Genomic DNA, 20,798 nt, shown 5'->3' on the forward strand with positions numbered 1-20,798 from the left:
AGGAAAGTCGGTATTCTGAAGCCGACCACCAATTCGCAGTATTGACTTATCGTCAAGAAATAGTTTAAGTTGTTTTTGAAGTACGCCATGTCTAAATTGTTGTCTCCGAATAGAACTGACAACGTCTCCGAAATGTGTTGACTGAATCGATGTCAACCAAGCGTGTTCCGCGTCGTATATCTCCTGTGTTGAGAGAGCAAGTCTACTTGACAAATTACTCGGAGTGTGGTTCAATTTGGATTTGAGTTTCGAAATGAAACGAAATATATAAGCAGTTGCTTTCAACAGACGATGTAGATCGTTGAAACGGCGAATATCGATAATCTTTTCAAGACTAGGTTCTGAGTTTGATTCAGTTGCGTGAATAATCTCCTTCGGTGCGATGTTTGGCTCATTGTGAAGTTCAAAATGGTGGCCGAGTAAATTGTCAGATTCAGAGGCGACATGTAACGAAACGATCTGATCATTAATTTTGGAGTTTTGTAGCTCAGGAGGTTCGCGGTTTGTATCGATGATATCTCCTGACACTGTTTCAGCAGTTTTTATGAAATCTTCTGCTGATTTATGGAAATGAGGACTAATTTCGTTCTCCGAATTGACATGTCCTCTGGATTGACTTGGGGGCGTACAAAGTAGCGGTCGATCGCTAACGGTGTCGCTCGTACCAGTGGTCGGACACTGGGTACATTTCTCGGACACTTTTGGGGTCGAAATATTATTTTCAATTTTGGATTTTCTCACGTCTGACTCTGAGTCATTATTCACAATGATTTTACCAAATTTGATTTTTCCAGGCCATTTATCACGATTTGACAACCAACTTGGACCTGACCACCAAAAATCCGAATTCGATAATGTTTCGGGTTGGACTCCCCTCGTGACTAAATCTGCGGGATTATCAGCGGTGTTGACATATCTCAAACTTTGTGAAAATTCCAAAATTTCCGAAACTCTGTTTTTGGTGAATATGTCTTGTTTTCCGTTGCCATGTAACCAATGCAAAACTGCCTGGTTATCCGACCAGAGTGTGTGCGCGGTAACGCAGAATTTGGTTTCGAGAGCTTCTGACACGTATTTCGACAATCTCGTAGCGATGAGCGTTCCCATCAACTCAAGTCTAGGCAAGGTCAGAAGTTGACTATTTATTGGTGCTACTCTAGATTTAGCCATAACTAAACAAGTCTCGTTATGTTCACTTAAAAGATAGATAGCGGCCCCATAAGCTACAGAACTTGCATCCGCAAATGCATGAATTTCTACTTTCTGAGTAGGTTTTGAAAAATAACACCGCGGAATTACAATGTTTTTAATATTGTATAAATCTAGAGCTATATCATTCCACTTATCAAGTGTGTCAGAATCAATGGGTTGATCCCAATGGTGATCTTTTAACCAAAGTGATTGGATAATGAGCTTAGCTTTCACGACGATAGGAGCAAACATACCAATGGGATCGTAAACTGTCGCGCTATAAGCAACGACATCTCTCTTTGAAGTTTGAGGACCAAATTTTGGCTTATCGGGGGTTTTGATTGAGAGTTGGTCCGAAATAGTATTCCACCTCAATCCTAGAACGCTCACACTAGTTTTGTCATTTGCTTTGTTTTCCTCTGTCATTATGTCGTGGATATATTTGTTATTAGTATTCCACTGACGGAGGTTAAAACTTCGTGTTGCTAGAATCGAAGTGGACGTTTCATAGAAGGAATAAGCCTGTGCTTCATTATCACAACCTGATATTACGTCATTGACGTAAATATCCCTTTGCAGCTGAAGTGCAATTGGATTATCTTTGTATTCATTTGTAAGTGCTCGAATGGCCACATTCAAAATATATGGGCTACATGTGGCCCCAAATAATACTGACTTAAATTGATAAGCCACAAAGCCACTTTCAATATCGGATGGATTGCTGAGCCAAAGAAACTTTGTGAACTTTCTGTCACTTTCAGACAGACGTATCATCAGAAAGGCTTTTTCAATATCTGCAACCAGCGCGATTGAATTAGCCCTGAATCTTATCAGAATCTCAGTCAGTGAATTGAGCAAAGGAGGACCCGTCTCCAAACATTGATTCAAACTAGGATGGTTTTTATTAGTGGTCGCAGAAGCGTCATATACAAGGCGAATCGGTGTTGATTCAGAGTCCTTTTTGACGGACCGATGAGGCAAATAATGACCAATGGTTGTATCGTCATTGGGAACCAATTCAATAAAGTCGCTTTTGAGCTGTTCAGAAAGAATTCTATCATATATTTTCAGTGAATCTGGTTCTAATTTTCGAATCATACTGCGTGTTCGCACTTCTGCTGATTTGAAATTTGTGGGTAAAATTGGGTGATTTACTTTCCACGGCAATTTTGCGACAAACTGATTATTTTCCACCGTTAAACATTTGTCGGTATATTCTTTGTATCGTTGTTCATGTGTAATGTTGAGTGCCTGTTGTCTTGTAATCATATCTTTAACACCCACTGACTCCAGGTCCCAGTAACTAGCAATCATTTTATCCATTACACTGTCATGTGCTCGGATAGAAGCAATGGTGAATGAATTTGTTTTGTTTGTCCTGTTGTGTGTAGTGAAAGGCCCTGACAATAGGTACCCAAAGACAGTCGGTATAGCGTTTGGTTTGCCCCTAACTATGCGTGAGTTGTGTGTAACAAAATCCCAATAGTGATCGGCGCCTATCAAAATATCGATGTTTAATGTGGATCGATTTGACGGCGGATAGGCCAACGATAGACCTCTCAAATGTGGCAAACGTGCAATATCGTAAGTTACAGTGTTCTCCAATCCCTCGGAAATACAGTCGACCATCAGTACATCGATCGGGGATTTAATGCCATCTTTGCTTTGTAGTGACAGCGTGGTTCTCGGTATGGACTGCACACCGGAACGCGGATTGGAGAACGAATTCAGACTCAATAATTCGTTATAATTTGGGATTACACCTAGTTTACGTGCGAAAGAGCTTGTGACAAAGCTTCTATCACTGCCATTGTCAAATAGGAGGGTAGCAACACATTTAGTACCTCGAAAATGCGTACTAACTCGTGCGGTTTGAAGCATTGCGCGTCGCGGACTGTCAGAGTTAATTTTTGAGTCACTCCCGGTAAAACGCGATTGTTCACCAGTATTTGCTGAATGTGAAAAATGCGAGTTTGCTGTGCTAGAATTCGTTGAATTTGTTTGCGCAGTTCCAGATTTATCAAAATGAATCGACGTATGATGTTTACTCTTACAAACATGGCAAGTGAAATGAGACTTACATTGAGACAACATGTGCTTTCCCAAACAATTAAAGCATCGTTTATTTTGGGTAATAAATTCGACTCGATCCTTCCTAGTTGAAATATTTGTACAATTTGTGGTGTAATGCTTGCCTTTGCAATATATGCAATGTGGGGTTCTGTCACCAATTTGTGTTCTACCATGAGTATGATCAGTTTGTGTGACATGGTTTTGTTTCTGTTGATCAGAATATGTGGTACCACTGTAAGATTTGTCAGTATTATTGTAATTACGACGCCCATATCGTTTGGACTTGAACTGTGTTGAGTCATGTGTACTCTGGGTGAAAGCACGTATTGCTGAAGGGTTTGTGTCGTAATCTACCTGACCTATGGCGAGGATTTTAACCTCATGTAACATGTGCTGACTGAGTGTGATTAACGTCCATTCCCCGCTTGGGTTGGATCGCGCTAAACTTTGTTGAAATTGAACTGGGAATGTATCCAGTATCATGGGTATGAGGAGTTTCTCATAGCCCGCCTCTGGTACACCTAATAAACGAAGTGCCCTGATGTGCTTTTCCAGGGTATCATGATATTTCCGTAAAGAATTGGCATCATAATTGGGTGCGTCTGCTGTGCGTAATGCACGCATGTGAGCAGCGATAATTTGATGTGGCTGGCCGAATCGTTCGGTCAAAAGCTGGAGTGCCAAACTGTAATTTACTATAGTAAGATCTAAGCCGGTTATTACTTCTAGAGCCTCCCCCTCTAACGACCTTTTCAAATAAGCAAATTTGATTATAGGACTAAGTTGTGGATTTAAACCTACAGCAGCATTGAACATATCCCAAAATTCAGCCCACCCCGTATACTCGCCTGAATAGACGGGCAAATCAATACGTGGCAATTGAACAGAATTAAATTGAGTGTATTGTGGATTCATACCTGAAATATGAGCTGTTGGAATTGAATTGTTCAAAAAGTTATTTTGTGTAACTTCTACTTGAGGCACTGGTGCATTAGCGGGTTGATCGAACTGTTGTACAGGTGGTTGAAACGCGACTTGAAACGTCGGTACTGGGGGCGCGACTTGAGGTGTCGACGGCGGCGCGACTTGAGGTGTCGGCGGCGGTACGACTTGAGGTGTCGGCAGTGGTACGACTTGAGGTGTCGGCGGCGGTACGACTTGAGGTGTCGGCGGCGGTACGACTTGAGGTGTCGGCGGCAGTACGAACTGTTGGACCGGTGCTTGTTGATCATCTGGAGGGATTGGTTGTTGATTTACTTCGTGTTGACCAAGTTGTGGGACTGGATGTATTTCTTGCTTCGCTGGCTTGTTTTCTGTCAGGAATAAATTGATCGAACTAAACCTCTCTAGTAATTTGAGTTCGATTTCTTCAGTTTCCGTAAACTCTGCGTCCAGAACATCGGCGTAATTTCTGACTTCATCGCAGGCCCTTTGTAAGGTTGAGATACGATTGTCAAGTGCTAGTATGCTTACTTTGATCAGCCGATATACTTCAGATTTGTTGTCAGTGACTTCAAAGTCTTGGATTCTATCCTCAGCAAGTGTCAACGCGATATTTAATTGAGTCACAACTTTGTTCAGTCTATCTATTGCTTTGTTCAGGATTCTTCGAGGCATGATGAATCAGTATTGGATATCCTGGTCTCGGCACCAAATTTATGTGGTGGATAAGTTTATATCGCAAAACTAGGCGTTGGGGTGTTCTTTTCGTCACATAAAACGAACTGACTAATCATGCGGAATTGTTATTGAAACGGACATCAATTGCGTTGTGTTTTCTTGAGTTGAACAGACGTGAGGTATAATTCAAACTGGTTTATTTGTACTCAACATCAACATCAATACGTTGTACAGCAAATACTTCTTGGTATAAAATATAGATCGTTAAATAATAGCTCCATGAGGAGTTGACATCGTAGAGAGCATAGAAAGGAGGGTGTGCATAACGAGCATCAAGTTGCGAAGCTACCATAGAAGGAATTACAGCGACGGCCTGAATCGGACTTCTCACGACAGCGCTTTGCCTGGTTAATGTAATTGTCAACGTTAGAGCGGCATTTGTCTCGGTGACAGCTAATCGGAGAAGTGCCAAACACGTGTTTGTACTCTAGAATATATCATGCCAAAAACGTTCCGAAAATAAAACAACGCTAATGATTGGCGCATACAAACGAAACATAGCGCTGTCATTCCATATTAGGAGTGACACGCGACTAACACGAAGCAGAACTTTGGTGGGAATTTTGGGCGGTAAACAGACAAGTACCACGAGAACGCAATGGGAAACAATGTAGCGAACGTTTGGATATAGCGTCACAATTGCTACAGAAACCGATCTAGTCTCTCAGGACTCAACTCGTGGTTATCAAAACAATGTCTGAAATTACAAACTAGCTTGGAGAACATCATACAGAAAGTAAAATTTGTTCATGTTAGATAACTGCGCGCGACAATATGACACTGCACAGACCTGATAGTTTTTATGGTAATATCAGTACATATTAATTACCTAATTTGCATAATTAATTAATTTTCAGCATTTGATATAAGTAGTGACCATTACATTTCAATGAAACTTAGTACTTACATACTCAAGGACTATGCAGAGATTGATTGTTTCCGATAAATATTTGTGCATATTAATCACCTAATTTGCATAATTAGTTAATTTTAAGCTTTTCCACGGGTATCTCAAGTACTAATCATCGCATTTCAATGAAACTTGGTATATAGATCCTTTAGGACTATGCAGAGACCTGATTAGTTTTAGGGTAAATAATTGTGCATATTAATTAACTAATTTGCATAATTAATTTTCAGCTTTTCTACTGATATCTAAAGTACTAATCATCTCATTTCAATGAATCTAGAATTATGCAGACCCAATTAGTTTCCGGTAAATATTTGTGCATATTAATCACCTAATTTGCATAATTAACCAACTTTCACACTGATATCTCAGGTACTAAACATCACATATCAATGAATGTACATGGATGCTGTAGGACAATAGACAACCCTGGATAATTGTGGGTTAAAATCTGTACATATTAATTAATCAGCTTTCACACTGATATCTAAAGTACTAATTATTCCATTTCAATGAAACTTAGTACAAAGATGCTCTAGGACAATGTACAAACCTAATTAGTTTGGGGTAAAAATCTGTTCATATTAATTCCCTAATAAGCATAATAATTTATAATTTTTTGGTTCTAATCACATTTCAATTAAACTTGGAAACATAGATTTTCTGTTACATTGCGCAGACCTCATTAGTTTTACACTCAAATCTGTTCATATTAATTTTCTTATTTGCATAATTAGTTTTCAGCTAAGTAATTTCGAATTATATTTAATGTGTCTCCAATACTCTCAGCACATGGGAGTTCTTTCTAAGCTTTCTTTGATTTATATTGATTTTTGTTGCATTTGCAGCAAATAGTTACCAAACAATGAGAAATCTATAGGATTGAATATACCCCACAGCTGGCTTCACATGCATTGTTCATAGTTCATATGGTGCTTACACCAGGATTTAATTACAGCACCTAGGCGGTATGTGGTTACAGCTTAATGTTCCGAGTAATCCCAAGAAATTGACATGACAATAGAAATTCATTAAAGACTGGCACTCCCATGCAATTAACAGCGAGTGAAATTCCTGGGATTGAAACATATATTTTGAAGTCACTGATGTAGGCAACGAATAACTGCAAGTTGACATAAAGACGAGGTAGTTTATTTAATCAGTGGTCAACTAGAGGCTGAAATTATAATTAATTTGTTTATTTCAATTTCTCCTGACGTCAAATAGAATACACTGGTGAAACACGGTAGTAACTGTGGGTGAAAGGATGTTTTGGGGTGTAGTTTACATTGTATATGGAGTGGTAGGGTCCGGTGTAATGTGTTCATTTCCAACTATTATGAAGTCACGTAGAATTTCACTTAATTTATTTTTGCTGACATGTTTTCAAGCATTACATGTGAATCCAATTTTCACTGCTCTGTGTCTCAATAGAGTATGAGGGAAATGGCATATTCACTTGAATTTATTTCAGGGGAAAAATGTTTTCAGTGATAATGAAGTATTATGACAGATACCCTCCCCGTGGCTTTCATTGCATATGGAAGTTATTTTCACGAGTGATGCGGTGTATCCTGCTGCCGTACTTTCACGAGCGAAGCCACGGGGAGGGTGTGGGGTTCTGTTATTATACATATGTCCCATATTTGATTATTTCATATTAAAAAAAGAACGTGCAACAAACCGGGATAGAAATTTAGATCGGGGAACCCAATTGCCCATTAATATGCTCCAAGACAGTGCTGTGACCTAGCAACGCTTGTCAGTGTAGAACGCGTGTCGCTGTACGTGTGAAAATAAAATAATCAGACGTCTAATTTGAGTCATTGTCCGAATAAATAACTCGTGGATGTTTAAGCGCGGTGGTCGTAGCGCAGCGCGTGTTCGAATTTCATGTAAATAAACAATGTATTTTACACGCGTTGTATACGTCGCTATGAGTCCCATATCGAACAGGACGCGACACGACGACTGTCGCCCTTTAGTTGGGACCACGACAGAACCAGAACTTAAACTGGGCGACTACGATACACGGTTGATGTTGAAGTTAAAAGTTCCTCCACAGATCTGTGCATTGGCAAACATGCCGTGCAACTGCGGTACTCCACTGACGGAATGACTTTCGTTGAAATCGGTCGTCGCTGACTCGTGAGCTGTACACTACAACCTCGTTTGTGATGTTGCTTGCTGGTCGTGGATAGACTGAGTCTTGGTTACCGGTTAAATTTTGCTAATTTGGCGTTGGTAATCTTTATTTGGAACTGAGTAACGCCGCAACGTCGCCAGCAGAAACCTCATGGTATATCGATGTTGATGGTTGCGGCTCCATATTAATCGGAGATTTTACTGCGGGTCCAGGCAGCGGGTGGATTTTCCGAGAGCCCTTCAGAATTTATAAAACTCAGTTTCCAGGTGGTCAACAAACATTAAGTTCTCCCAATCCTAGTATTCTATGTGATGTACATCTAACATGCCAAAAATGCTGGTGAACGATTTGAACCTGACAAAAATACTTGAAATAGATACCAGGAAGGGGAGGGGGGTAAAAGAAAAGTTATATAACATTTTATTATTCAATAATTTATTAAAATACACAAGTTTGTCCAACTCCCTGTGATACAACACCTCAGACATAGCTCATTGTACTCGGCTTGAGTGTGGGCAAAAAGTTACTATTTGAATTTTTGATATCTTTTTTCATTAATGAGAAAGTTGACCCCGAAGCTAGAGTAACTGTTCAGCAGGAATGGCTTTTTAACTCTTCTGTGATTTTTTTGGCTTGGCTGATTTTGTTCATACTTGACAGGCAGGTCGTACCATCACTAATTGGAAAAACAATCCTAACCCACCGCTACCATGGCAACAGCCAAAATGTGTTTTTTGAATACTTTCGCCAAATTTATTGCCTCCTACCAGTCTTGTAATAGCAGTGCCCAAATGATCATGCCTTTTATTTTGGCTACGTTGTGCACTGGTAAGAGATCACCGGCGCCGACATTGTTACCACTGTCAACGTAATCCCAACGCAGCTTTGAACTTTGAATAAAATGTAAATGCTGCCTCCAATCTAGAAAATACTATCGCAAAACGGTTGGAAATAATACATTTAACGGCTGAATACGTCCTAACAATAAAATAAAGTGACTTCTAATGACTGCCATGTTATTTTGCGAACCTCGTATAAGGTGCCCGGTTTTAGCTATAAACAGACGTTAGCTTCACGTTCATGTCCTTCCATGATAACAGCCGAAAACATATTGCTTGTTTTTTACCGGTTTTCATTGGCAACCGAAGTATTTTTATTTTGTAAACAAATTTTCGTCTGCTATTTTTATACAGTTCAAATCGTTCAGCAACATTTTTGGCATATTAGGTGTACATCACATGGAATACTACGATTGAGAGAACTTGATGTATGTTGACTGATTTTTATCATAGTACGAAGTACCAGGAAGTTACTCAGTTCCAAATAAAGATTACCAACGTCAAATGAGCAACATTTGACTGGTAATCAAGATTCATGTAATCCATGGCTAACAAGCAACATCACAAGCGAAGTTGTAGCATGCAGTACTAGTAAGTCATCCCGTCAGTGGAGTACCGCAGTAACACGGCATGTTTGCCATCAGCATTGTATTCAAACGAATCACGTGGTGTGCCGTTCTCGTTCAAACCCGGGATTCGTTCAATAGGGGAGTCCCAGTAAAAAAAAAAAACATTGCAAATCATGCAAGTTCAACATTTTCAAACCAATATACTAAAACAGAAATGCTCAGAGATGCAAATGAAGGATAGACATTACTTTTCACTATACACATCTCTGTTGATACTATCCCTCACATATTCTACTCCCAATTACTCCTGCGTAAAATGGACTAGCCTCTTTTCATGTTGACATTCATAGTAAAATCATGTGACAGGCTGTTAAAATTGGCTGTTGCATACTCTTTCGCCGGTCTGGAAAATGTGTTTAATTAGCTCACATTCAAGCAACAATGCAGATTTCCCAGTGGGAGTGAGACTATTCGACTCTGCCACTAAAAAATAGGGGTGTTTTCAGCAAAAAACGAATAACCCTGGAATACACACAATATACTGAATTTCGGAACAAATCGTGCATTACTTACAGCAGCAGAATACCACAGAAATATCAGACGAAACATGAAAACACTATATATTGTATTTCAGCCTGAACCCTCTATATTGCAATTCAAGGAATTAACCTCATATGTGCATCCATTTCCCACCTTGGTATCACCCACCCCTGAAAACAAACTCTTAATACCACGCTGAAGCGTTTGGAAATAAATATGTTTTGCGTCTAAAAGCAAAAATTAAACAATAAATAAACAATTCATCAGTGTCTGTCACTGGAAAGCCTACATGTACGCAGTACCTGTCACCCACATTATGTCTGGGTGTCGATCAGACATGACATTTTATATAAATTGAAGTTTGTAAAACAATTTTAGGGCCACCCAACTCATCCATAATGAAATAAGCAGTACCATAAAAATAGTATGAGATTGAATGATTGAGTGTATATGTATTTTTGTTGCAATTTACTGTTCTTTTTTTTTATCTCAGCTCACAGTTGTTACAGTGGCATGAATGAACTAACACATTATTTACAAAATATGACAAGCTTTGTTGGTTGTACATGTAGCAGTGTCGTCTGTTGCACTATCTTCTTGTAGTCGCTGTTACTTTTTCGTTTCCAATCCTCCAGTTCAGTTACTAGAATTATACTCCTACAATTCAACCACTCAATATATACTGGTAATTTTTATTTTTCTTCTGATAATTCGGCCACTCAAAAAAATAATTATTTTTCATGGTCGAATTACGATATTCACTTTACAACAACAGAACTCTATATGCTTATGGTTTTTAACATTAAGTATACAACTGTGTGGGGATTGTGCATTGTAAAATGCTGTTTAATGTAGGCTCTCATTGGGAAAGGTTATTATCGCCACACTATGTCTAACATGCTGAATACTTTTAATTATAATCTATGTACACCTTTTATCGTTTATAATTGATACAGTCACTAAAAAATGAATGGGGACTACATGTATGTCATTGACAATGATTGGTTCTGTTTGCTTCTGTAGCAAGACTTGATAAAGTAGCAGCTTCCAGATTTATTAAACATGCATTAGCATCCCAAGATGAAGTAGATCCATCAAAACATCAAAGAAAACAAGGTAATATACACTTGATATGAATTCTGATAGTGATAGCTAGTGGATGAATGTTGGGATGATAATAAGAACCGAGTTTGTTTGTCGTGAATGGTGGGTTGATGTTGAATTTGATCATTGTTAACAACTCGGTATATCACTAAAACACCTGTTGCTTCATTTTTATAACCCATAGGGCCTGTCAACAATACTACATTTACTGTACCAGATTTTTACACTGAAGTAATGGAAATGTTAGTGTCTATAAATCTTGAAGATCAATTTGAAAAATTTGTAAAGAATGGTATTAGAGTAAGTATTCACTGAAAGCCTGCCTGATAGGTGCTAACCACCTCTCCCATTTACACACTTGCTTCTATTCTATTTTGACAAACTCTTTGAGATTGACCTCTATTGCAAACTTGTATCCTTGGCCCAAATACCCAAAATTGAAAAATGAAAAAGTAGAAATAATGTTCTGTCAATAGACAGATGCAAATTCACTAAATATTAGACTTTGTTGCACATGGATGCAATTCAGTGATTTGCATATCTGTCACGAAAACAATGGGATTGCTGTTGAACGTGTATCTTCACAAGATGTGTTGTATGGGGCATTCAATTATTGAGAAAAGAATATTGAGATTGACATGGCATACACCAACAGCTCTGGCATCATTTGTTCATTGACAGAATTCATTACTGCAAGCTGATTTGAGTGATTTGAAAACATTGCTGAAAGAATGTGGATTTTTACCTGGTGTAATCCTAGAAATACAGATGTACTTACAGAAAAAAGGTGAGATAAGGTTTTATTCAATCTGCTGCTAATCATCTCTTGCTTACACTGTGACTCCCCTCAATGCTACAATGTAGATCTAATCTGATAACACAACTTTGCCAGTTAGAGGAGGGTCTGTCAGCGAAAAAGTAGAAGTTGGCCTATTAGAGGATTCTGTCAGTGAAAAAGTAGAAATTGGCCAGTTAGAGGGGGTCTGTCAGTGAAAGGGTAGAAGTTGGCCAGTTAGAGGATGGTCTGTCAGCGAAAAAGTAGAAGTTGGCCTATTAGAGGATTTTGTCAGTGAAAAAGTAGAAATTGGCCAGTTAGAGGGTAGAGGGGGTCTGTCTGTGAAAGGGTAGAAGTTGGCCAGTGGGGGAGGGGGGGGGGGGGCTGTCTGTCGGGTAGAAGTTGGCCAGTTGGGGGGGGGGGGCTCAGTCGATTCACCACAAATGTCACTGATAGCTGTGCTCCATGACTTACGGTAAGAAATATGATTGAATTGAATGTTGCCTCTTGTGCATTGACAAATTTATTGAGAGTACTAGTGGCATGGCTACACAGCCTATACAACTTGAAGACTACTGGCTCTTACTTAATAATCACTGAACAGTACTAGTACTTAATGATCTTGCTTTTTTTAGGTTTCATAGTAAACCAGGAACGAGATTCCCAGTGCTATGCCAGTTGTTAAAGAAGATAGTGGTCTGGTGCAGCAGTGTGGCATATGCGACATTGCAAAAACATTTTGTAATTTGTAAATATCTATAATGGTTGATATCATAAGCAAACTTGGTCGGGATCTCTTTGACGAGTCTGGCACTATTCAATTACAAGCCTGGAAACTAAGAGAGGGTTTTCTAGGGGTAATCCACACTGTGCTTCTATGAATACACATGGGATAGTTCTGTAATGGGTATGGTGGAAGAGTTATGCATGCTCTATAGCTATCTGCCCCCAGCAGCAGATTTTTTTTTTATTTTTTGCCTCACACAAAAGATCTTGTGCCTAGGGCCTAGGGGCTTTATATATAAGGTCTTATCAACAGATAGTGTTTTACTCTAAACTACTAAAACACCACCCTAATGTGCTTATTGACTGGCCAATCTGTTTAGTACTAGGCACACACATAAACCTTCACCTCTGGCTGATGTTAGAGCAAAATAACAGCCTTGTCATTTTCTGATCACGGCACTCTATAAGGAAGACAAGGCTTTAACATTACTAGTTTTATAGAACCAAAGATATCAGGGGTGGTACTGATTAGCCAATGCGTTAAACATATTATTATCCCAGCTTATAAGTTACATGCAGAAACATGCTTTTCTAACCACTTTATGCACCAGGTCAGGGCACTGGCTAACTCAGGTGCTTCAATCACATTTTCAATGCAGGATTCTGGCAGACATCTTAATCATCTATTAGACATGTCATCTATTAGACAGACATGTCCCAGGAGGCAGGAGACCTCTGGTCTGTGAGAGAGACATAGCACATAAAATCTGAAAAGTCTAAGTTTTGGGTTCAGGGCCAATAAGCTTGGGGGTCCATTCGTGAGGACGGCATATCATGTACAGAAACCTCATGGTTTCAGTTCCTACTTTCACTTTGTATTAAATTCTCCAGCTGGGGCATGTGTGATGGGCATAGTTCCACCAAGAAATCTTTTCTCAAATTTTAAGTGAAATTACTGACATTTGTATTGCATTCATAAAGTCCTCAGTTTTGTAGAAAGTGAATTTCATCAGAATTTGGCCAAATGAAATGGTCATAACTGTTCAACCATGTAAAACCGATTTGTGAGGCATACTATATTTACCGGTACACAGTAGAGCTAGCTTCCCCCATCAGAGCATTATAAAATCACCAACCTGTACATAGTGTTTGTTAAGCAATCCATTTAAAATCCAATAAAACAAACATTATGTAACTACAAACATGTCTTCATAAATTAGCTGATTTTCCGTGTTTCAGTCACATCATGATAATAAATTGTTCGAATGAACTCTTGAGTTTTTGATAAAATCTTCAATAACCATATCCATTGTAGTAAAATGTTGTTTCTTTCAGGCTCAAATGTAAAGGAGGAGGAAAATGCACATACAGGACAGGGTGTCAGTGTCAGTAAAGTGAAAACTACAAGCATGGTGGACACATCTGTCAGTCAACAGTCAAGAGCTGCCAAACATCTAGCACCAGGACTGGTCAGAGTAGCTACAAATTTCAAGCCACAATCATCTGTTAAGATCATGGCTAAGCAAGCACCTTTGATGAATCAGCTGAAAGAGCAAAATCATTCTGTACTGACAAAGCAACATAACACAAAGACAAATCAAAATATGCAGGAGCTCCATTTCACAGATCCATCATTCAAACCAAAGACACAGTTGGAGGAACAAAGTACAGAAGAAAATAATGTTTTGATGCCACAATCTCCAAAGGCTGACATGGAGGATAATTCTTTTGTTGATCAATTATCACTCACCAGAATAAATATCAAAAAAGATTTTGCAAATAGTGAACAAATGACATCAAGTGAGGATCTTGTAAGTGGAAAATCATCCCCAATACGAGATAAACCTCGTAAAGAAGTTAATTTACAGAAACAGTCTTGTGTCAGATCAAAGAAAACGCATGCATTACCACAAAACCAAACTACAAAAATAGTTGGGTCAGTATCTCCTGTTGAGCAAACCCATGCTGAACAAGAGGTAGTAGATGAGAACCATTCAAACATAGATGCCCATGCACATACACCAACAGATTCATCAATTTTAACTTCCCCTCAAATATCACCTCACCAGACTGAATCTTGTGTGTCAGATGCTATGAAGGTAAACATTGCTTTCAGACACAATTTCTTCAAGTACGCTGTAAATGCTGATAAAAGTCAAGATGATGCAAGTGGTGATTTGATAAAAGAGGTTTGTGTGGAACCCTTGAATTGTCAGGCTGCGGATGATAACTGTCAAGTAGTTTATGGCAGAGTTAAGGATGTTGAAGATAAAAAAAGAGCTAACCGAAAATATTCTACTAATGAAGATAGGCATCGTACTTGTACTGTTAAAAAGTCTCACAAAACTCAAGGTAGCCCTTCCAAGAACAAGTGTCATCTTTGCTCTAGTACATTTCACACAACAAGACGGTGCCCTGAATTTAAGAAGTATGCACCAAGCTGTAATAGAAAGGGGGTTAAAGAAAAAGAAGAAGAGGAGGAGGAAAATGACATCACTTCTGAAGAGGATATGGAAAAGAAGAATTATTGTTTCAAACCTGATGCAAGTGAAAGCACATCCAGTGGTGATGAAAGGCTGGCAACTGCCAATTTTGGAATGCGAAAATGTTGTGCTGTGTGTGGTGGGTCAGGGCATAATTCCTTTCACTGCCCAACAAAAAAGAGGGATTTCTTCATTTAGGTTACTTCATTGTTGCTTGTTAGTATTTTTGTTTAATTACATTTTTCTTATTAACTAAAATTTCTGTAGAATAGCTTTTGATTCAAGTTGAAAGATTTTTGATGGCATACCCTTGGCATCAAATTATTATGGCATTGTATTAATGTATTTTGCAGATCCAATGGACAGAGTTGATCTTTCACCTTTTACCTTGTTCTTACAGGGGTGAATGGGCCAAACATCACATGACTCTTTAATAAACTCTGAGAACACGAAAAGTAAACAGAATGCTATTCTCCCAAACTGTATTAGTACGGTATGTTTAGTGTTTTGAAAGGTACTTACATTGATACTGATGAGTTGGCTGACAACTTCTGTTATTCCGGGAACATATTAGTCATTGTATGAGCTCAGTTTGCTAATAAGCATAGAGTTTCACAGCAAGTCTCAGAAGTATTGTGGCAGCCAATTTGCAAACTCGCTTGGGAGTTGGCTAACTGCTTGGGTTTTGACTAAACAATTGGCATTCAAATCTCGCTGGCATCGTCTTGTGGCAACGCCCACTCTGGGCAAATCTATATAACATTAGGAGACTGTCGTAATACTTTTATGAGCTAATCCACAGTTGAATGACGATTTCGCTCTCAAATATACCAGGGAAAGTGTTCTATGTGTAACAGGGTCCGTAGCGTTGGGAAAATCCTTTGAAAGTCTTTGGATTTTTTGAGGTCTGGAAAGTCTTTGAGTTGTCTTTAAATTACAGGAAAAATCAAAAAAATCTTTGAAAAGTCTTTAAATTTCTTCAGTTATTACCGTACCGGTATGGTGATTCAATTTAGAAAGGCTTGTTTTCTCTGCATAAGAGTCTTTTTTTTGTAAAGTGTTTTCTACCCCAGTTCCAACAAATGTCTGCAGTGATTGCTATCCTCGCACCCAAATTAAGGGTCAAAATGTCTTGGGGGGGGGGTGCAATAAAGTTTGGGAAAAGGTCTGGAAAAGTCTTGGAAATCATTTGGCTCTTGGTGCTATGGATCCTGTGTAATGAGGTACCAGGGGCGTTCAGTAAGTAATGCCCCTGCCCCATTTCCCATAGCAGGAGATTAATGAAACTTGGCACAGTTATTAGTCTTTCTCTACATAGAAACCACCCAGAGTTGTGCAATTCTCCCATCATTTGATGCAGCTCACAATCACGTCGTAACTTCAGAAATCAAGGCTGCATCATCTGGGAAACGCTTTCCTTTCAAAAACAACTTCATGGCTGGGAAGAGAGGAAAGTCAGAGGGTGCAAGGTCAGGAGAGTAAGGGGGACGGGGGAGGATTTCATAGCCACATGCCCGTGCTTCTGATCTGGCGACATGCAAGTTGTCCTGCCAGAAGAGGATACCTTTGCTGATCTTGCCCCGCCTCTTGATTTTGATAGCTTCTCTAAATTTCATCAAATGTGAAGCGTAATAGGCTTCTGTAATTGTGGTACCCTTTGCCAGGAAATCTGTCGTCACTACTCCGTCCTGGTCCCAGAAGACTGTGAGCATGACCTTGCCAGCGGAGAGCTGCACCCTTGCCTTCTTTGGAGGTGGTGACTCCAAGTGCTTCCACTGCATTGACTGGGCTTTGGTCTCTGGATCATAGTTATGGACCCAAGTTTCATCCTGTGTAATAAGTCTTTTGAAAAACTTTGACTCATCTTCTTGGCACATTTCCAAATTCATCCTCGAGCACTCGACGCATTCTTGCTTCAGGAAAGGTGTGAGCAGCCTGGGAATTCATCTGGCAGACACCTTATGCATATGCAAATGGTCATGAATGATAGTTTCCACAGACCCTGTACTAATCTTGACCTCTTGGGCTATTTGGCGAACAGTAATGCGTCATTCTTTCAAAATGGCTGCCTCAACTTGACGGACAGATGCCTCATCAATGGCAGAAGAGGGACGACCAGGTCTGGGAGCTGTTTCCACAGACTTGCGGGTATGTTTGAATTCACGATGCCAGCGTTTTACAAGGTCTTATAATGGGGCATCATCACTACAAGTTTCTTTCATTTCATCAAAAGTCTCTTTTGGTGTGCGTTCTTTCAAATACAAAAACCGGATCACTGCACGACACTCAACTGGCCCCCATTTCACAGCTTACTTAGTTCAAACGCCTGTAAATCAGAAACCACAATTAGTTCAGAGCTGTTTTTTGCCATATAACCCATAGAGATGTAAATCATTACACATGCAAATCATTACACATGCAAAATTTCATCTAGATCAGACAACTGGAAGGTGGGTCAGGGGCATTACTTATTGAATACCCCTCATATTCGTATACAAGGAATTGACCACATAAAAATGACGAATGAGAGATATAGCTCTGGACAGCATTAATTAAAACAACATGGCCACTGGTCGGCCATTTTGAATACATCTATAACATGGTGTATAATGAATATATAAATATTTGAACATAATCAGTCAAAGCATGTCCGAGATATGGCTCTAGAAGCGCATTCATTAAAGAAAATGGCTACCAGTAAGCGATTTTGAATCCAATCTGAAAAAATAAAGTGATGTGCATCAGGAACCCATAATGTCTAATGTATGTACTAAGTTTGAACCAAATCCATCCATAAATGCCAAGACTCGGTTCTGGAATGCCAGAAATGCTTGATTTTTTAGCACAAAAATGGCCACTATTTGGCCATTTTGGATCAGATAATCAAAACCAATATATCTGTTTATCTCTCTTTCTGAAACAAGTTCAGTTTCAGTGAGAACCTTATCTTCCACGATTTGATAATACATCATTCAAAACATTTTGTAGTTGCCCGTGTTGGGTCGTCCATAGGACCTTTTCCACAAACTAACACATGTGTCCTGGGTGATTCGGTGTGGAACGAAATTGTCTGCACGAGAGTAGACACTGATCCATTGATCGCAATTTTTTGGGCTCAGGGAATCGCAAAAGAAAAACAATTAATTGAACATTTACTTTTACATTTGCTGTAAGTGCACCGTTTAACTCCCATTGTAGCTTCAAGTATCACTGATATTGTTTTGTGATACACAGGGCAATGTGGCTGCTATCATGTTGAATTAAAAGCTTGACAGTTCATGTGACTCAACTGGTTGCTAAGGTGTGTCACGTTTCTTCTAATCAGCCTAGCTGTGGAGTAGCCACTTTACCAACTGAGGTGAGCAGCTTAGGAATTCAACAAGTGATCATGATTGAACATGCACTGTATGAGGTGCACTATACATAAGGGTCGTCACTGGCTTATTGTTTATCTCTCAGTATAGAAAAGTACTTGTTTGACGATCAGATAGAAGATGTCTATCATTTGAATATTAAAAAATCATTTTAATCAAGTATTCTGGATCCATACGTTATTATGGCGTCATATGCGCATGTAATTTCTTTCACACAGTTGTGTTCTTCTGATGTCTGAAAATATTTGTACTTAATCCAATATTGTGTTACTGCATTTTGAATGTTTTCTTCCATCATCCAATGACATTTTCCACAGTTATATCATTTTAACATGATTTGTGGTAACTTTTGTAGTTATGAATTGATAAACGTGTATTGTTTTTGTATAAAACAGTTTTACTATATTCTTGAAACATGTTACTATTATCTGTGGTTTGAACTGTTTTTTTTTTTGTATTTGTATTTACTATTTATATTAATTTAAAAATAATACTTGGTTATTACTTACTATTCTTCTCAGTGCATGTCATTAGAGTTTATTTGTGCCCAATACCAGGGACAGTGGGATATTGCAAGAAGCTGTTAACATATTTGAAGTGTATATCAAGAAAAGAAATGTTATTACCACTTGCATAATGCCATGTTTTTGAATGTGCAACTGCATCAAAAATGTAAAACTAATCATAAGTTGAGCACTGGGAGAATGTACTTCAGAATAAGGATACAATAACACAATGAGAATAATTGGAGAATAATTGATAATTTTGACAATTTTGATCTTTTATACCCAAATAGTATTTTTTTTTTATTTTGCTGAGGTGAATGGCAATCATCATAATTTGATATTTTTAGTTTTTCCCATTGTGTACTTCAACAGGCTCACTATAAAATTATTCTACATTTCTACAGCAGACATAATAATCCAAGAAGGCCACTGAACCTGATTCCATCAACTATCCCTATCATGTTGCATAAGATGTTAGAAAATTAATTTCAGAGCAATCAGATGAGAAAAATGATTTGTGAAGAATTTATATACCGGTACTATCATACAGGTCTACTTAAATTTTGAACTGAACCGCACCGCAATACTTAGTTGACCTTTAACCTCTTCAAATATGGGGCAAGCAATACAACATCAAGCGCCTATATGATTCTGTGGCGTTGGAATCACCATCCATTGACAAATATGGGCATGTAATTTCGTATTGACATGTCTTACATGATTAGGTGTTTTTCAAAGACTTAAGGTCAAGATATGTAAATTTGTTGTGGGCGGAACAGGAATCTTATAGCAAGTATACTGGAGTCTATTTTGAGTAGCAAAGCAGAGAAACGGACTATCGAAGTTATCCCAAGATCAGCGTTCAGCTAAATTCATTTCTATTTTGAATGACTATGATTAGACTTGTGTTAACCCTTAACCTTTAAACTGTTCCAATGTTGTTCAGATAGTGTGTGGTTTATGTACAGTGACATAGGAATCCAGATAGTGTGTGGTTTATGTACAGTGACATAGAAATCCAGATAGTGTGTGGTTTATGTACAGTGACATAGGAATCCAGATAGTGTGTGGTTTATGTACAGTGACATAGGAATCCAGATAGTGTGTGGTTTATGTACAGTGACATAGGAATCCAGATAGTGTGTGGTTTATGTACAGTGACATAGGAATCCAGATAGTGTGTGGTTTATGTACAGTGACATAGAAATCCAGATAGTGTGTGGTTTATGTACAGTGACATAGGAATCCAGATAGTGTGTGGTTTATGTACAGTGACATAGGAATCCAGATAGTGTGTGGTTTATGTACAGTGACATAGGAATCCAGATAGTGTGTGGTTTATGTACAGTGATATAGGAATCCAGATAGTGTGTGGTTTATGTACAGTGACATAGGAATCCAGATAGTGTGTGGTTTATGTACAGTGACATAGGAATCCAGATAGTGTGTGGTTTATGTACAGTGACATAGGAATCCAGATAGTGTGTGGTTTATGTACAGTGACATAGGAATCCAGATAGTGTGTGGTTTATGTACAGTGACATAGGAATCCAGATAGTGTGTGGTTTATGTACAGTGACATAGGAATCCAGATAGTGTGTGGTTTATGTACAGTGACATAGGAATCCAGATAGTGTGTGGTTTATGTACAGTGACATAGGAATCCAGATAGTGTGTGGTTTATGTACAGTGACATAGAAATCCAGATATAGTGTGTGGTTTATGTACAGTGACATAGGAATCCAGATAGTGTGTGGTTTATGTACAGTGACATAGAAATCCAGATAGTGTGTGGTTTATGTACAGTGACATAGAAATCCAGATAGTGTGTGGTTTATGTACAGTGACATAGGAATCCAGATAGTGTGTGGTTTATGTACAG

General features: G+C 38.7%; 1 protein-coding gene across 1 annotated transcript in view; it reads left to right on the forward strand.

Annotated features, from left to right (window-relative positions):
* Nucleotides 1-15,234, forward strand: part of LOC102806269 (uncharacterized) — a 34,422-nt gene extending 19,188 nt beyond the window's left edge. The window contains exons 9-13 of the mRNA XM_085504679.1: nucleotides 10,972-11,064; nucleotides 11,237-11,352; nucleotides 11,734-11,849; nucleotides 12,463-12,575; nucleotides 13,889-15,234. Of these exons, the coding sequence (XP_085360805.1) occupies nucleotides 10,972-11,064; nucleotides 11,237-11,352; nucleotides 11,734-11,849; nucleotides 12,463-12,575; nucleotides 13,889-15,234 (1,784 nt within the window). The remainder of the gene's footprint in view (nucleotides 1-10,971; nucleotides 11,065-11,236; nucleotides 11,353-11,733; nucleotides 11,850-12,462; nucleotides 12,576-13,888) is intronic.
* Nucleotides 15,235-20,798: the final 5,564 nt, after the last annotated feature.

Source organism: Saccoglossus kowalevskii, chromosome 10 (genome assembly GCF_978046115.1).
Source record: "Saccoglossus kowalevskii chromosome 10, keSacKowa6.1, whole genome shotgun sequence".
NCBI classification, from domain to species: Eukaryota; Metazoa; Hemichordata; class Enteropneusta; family Harrimaniidae; genus Saccoglossus; species Saccoglossus kowalevskii.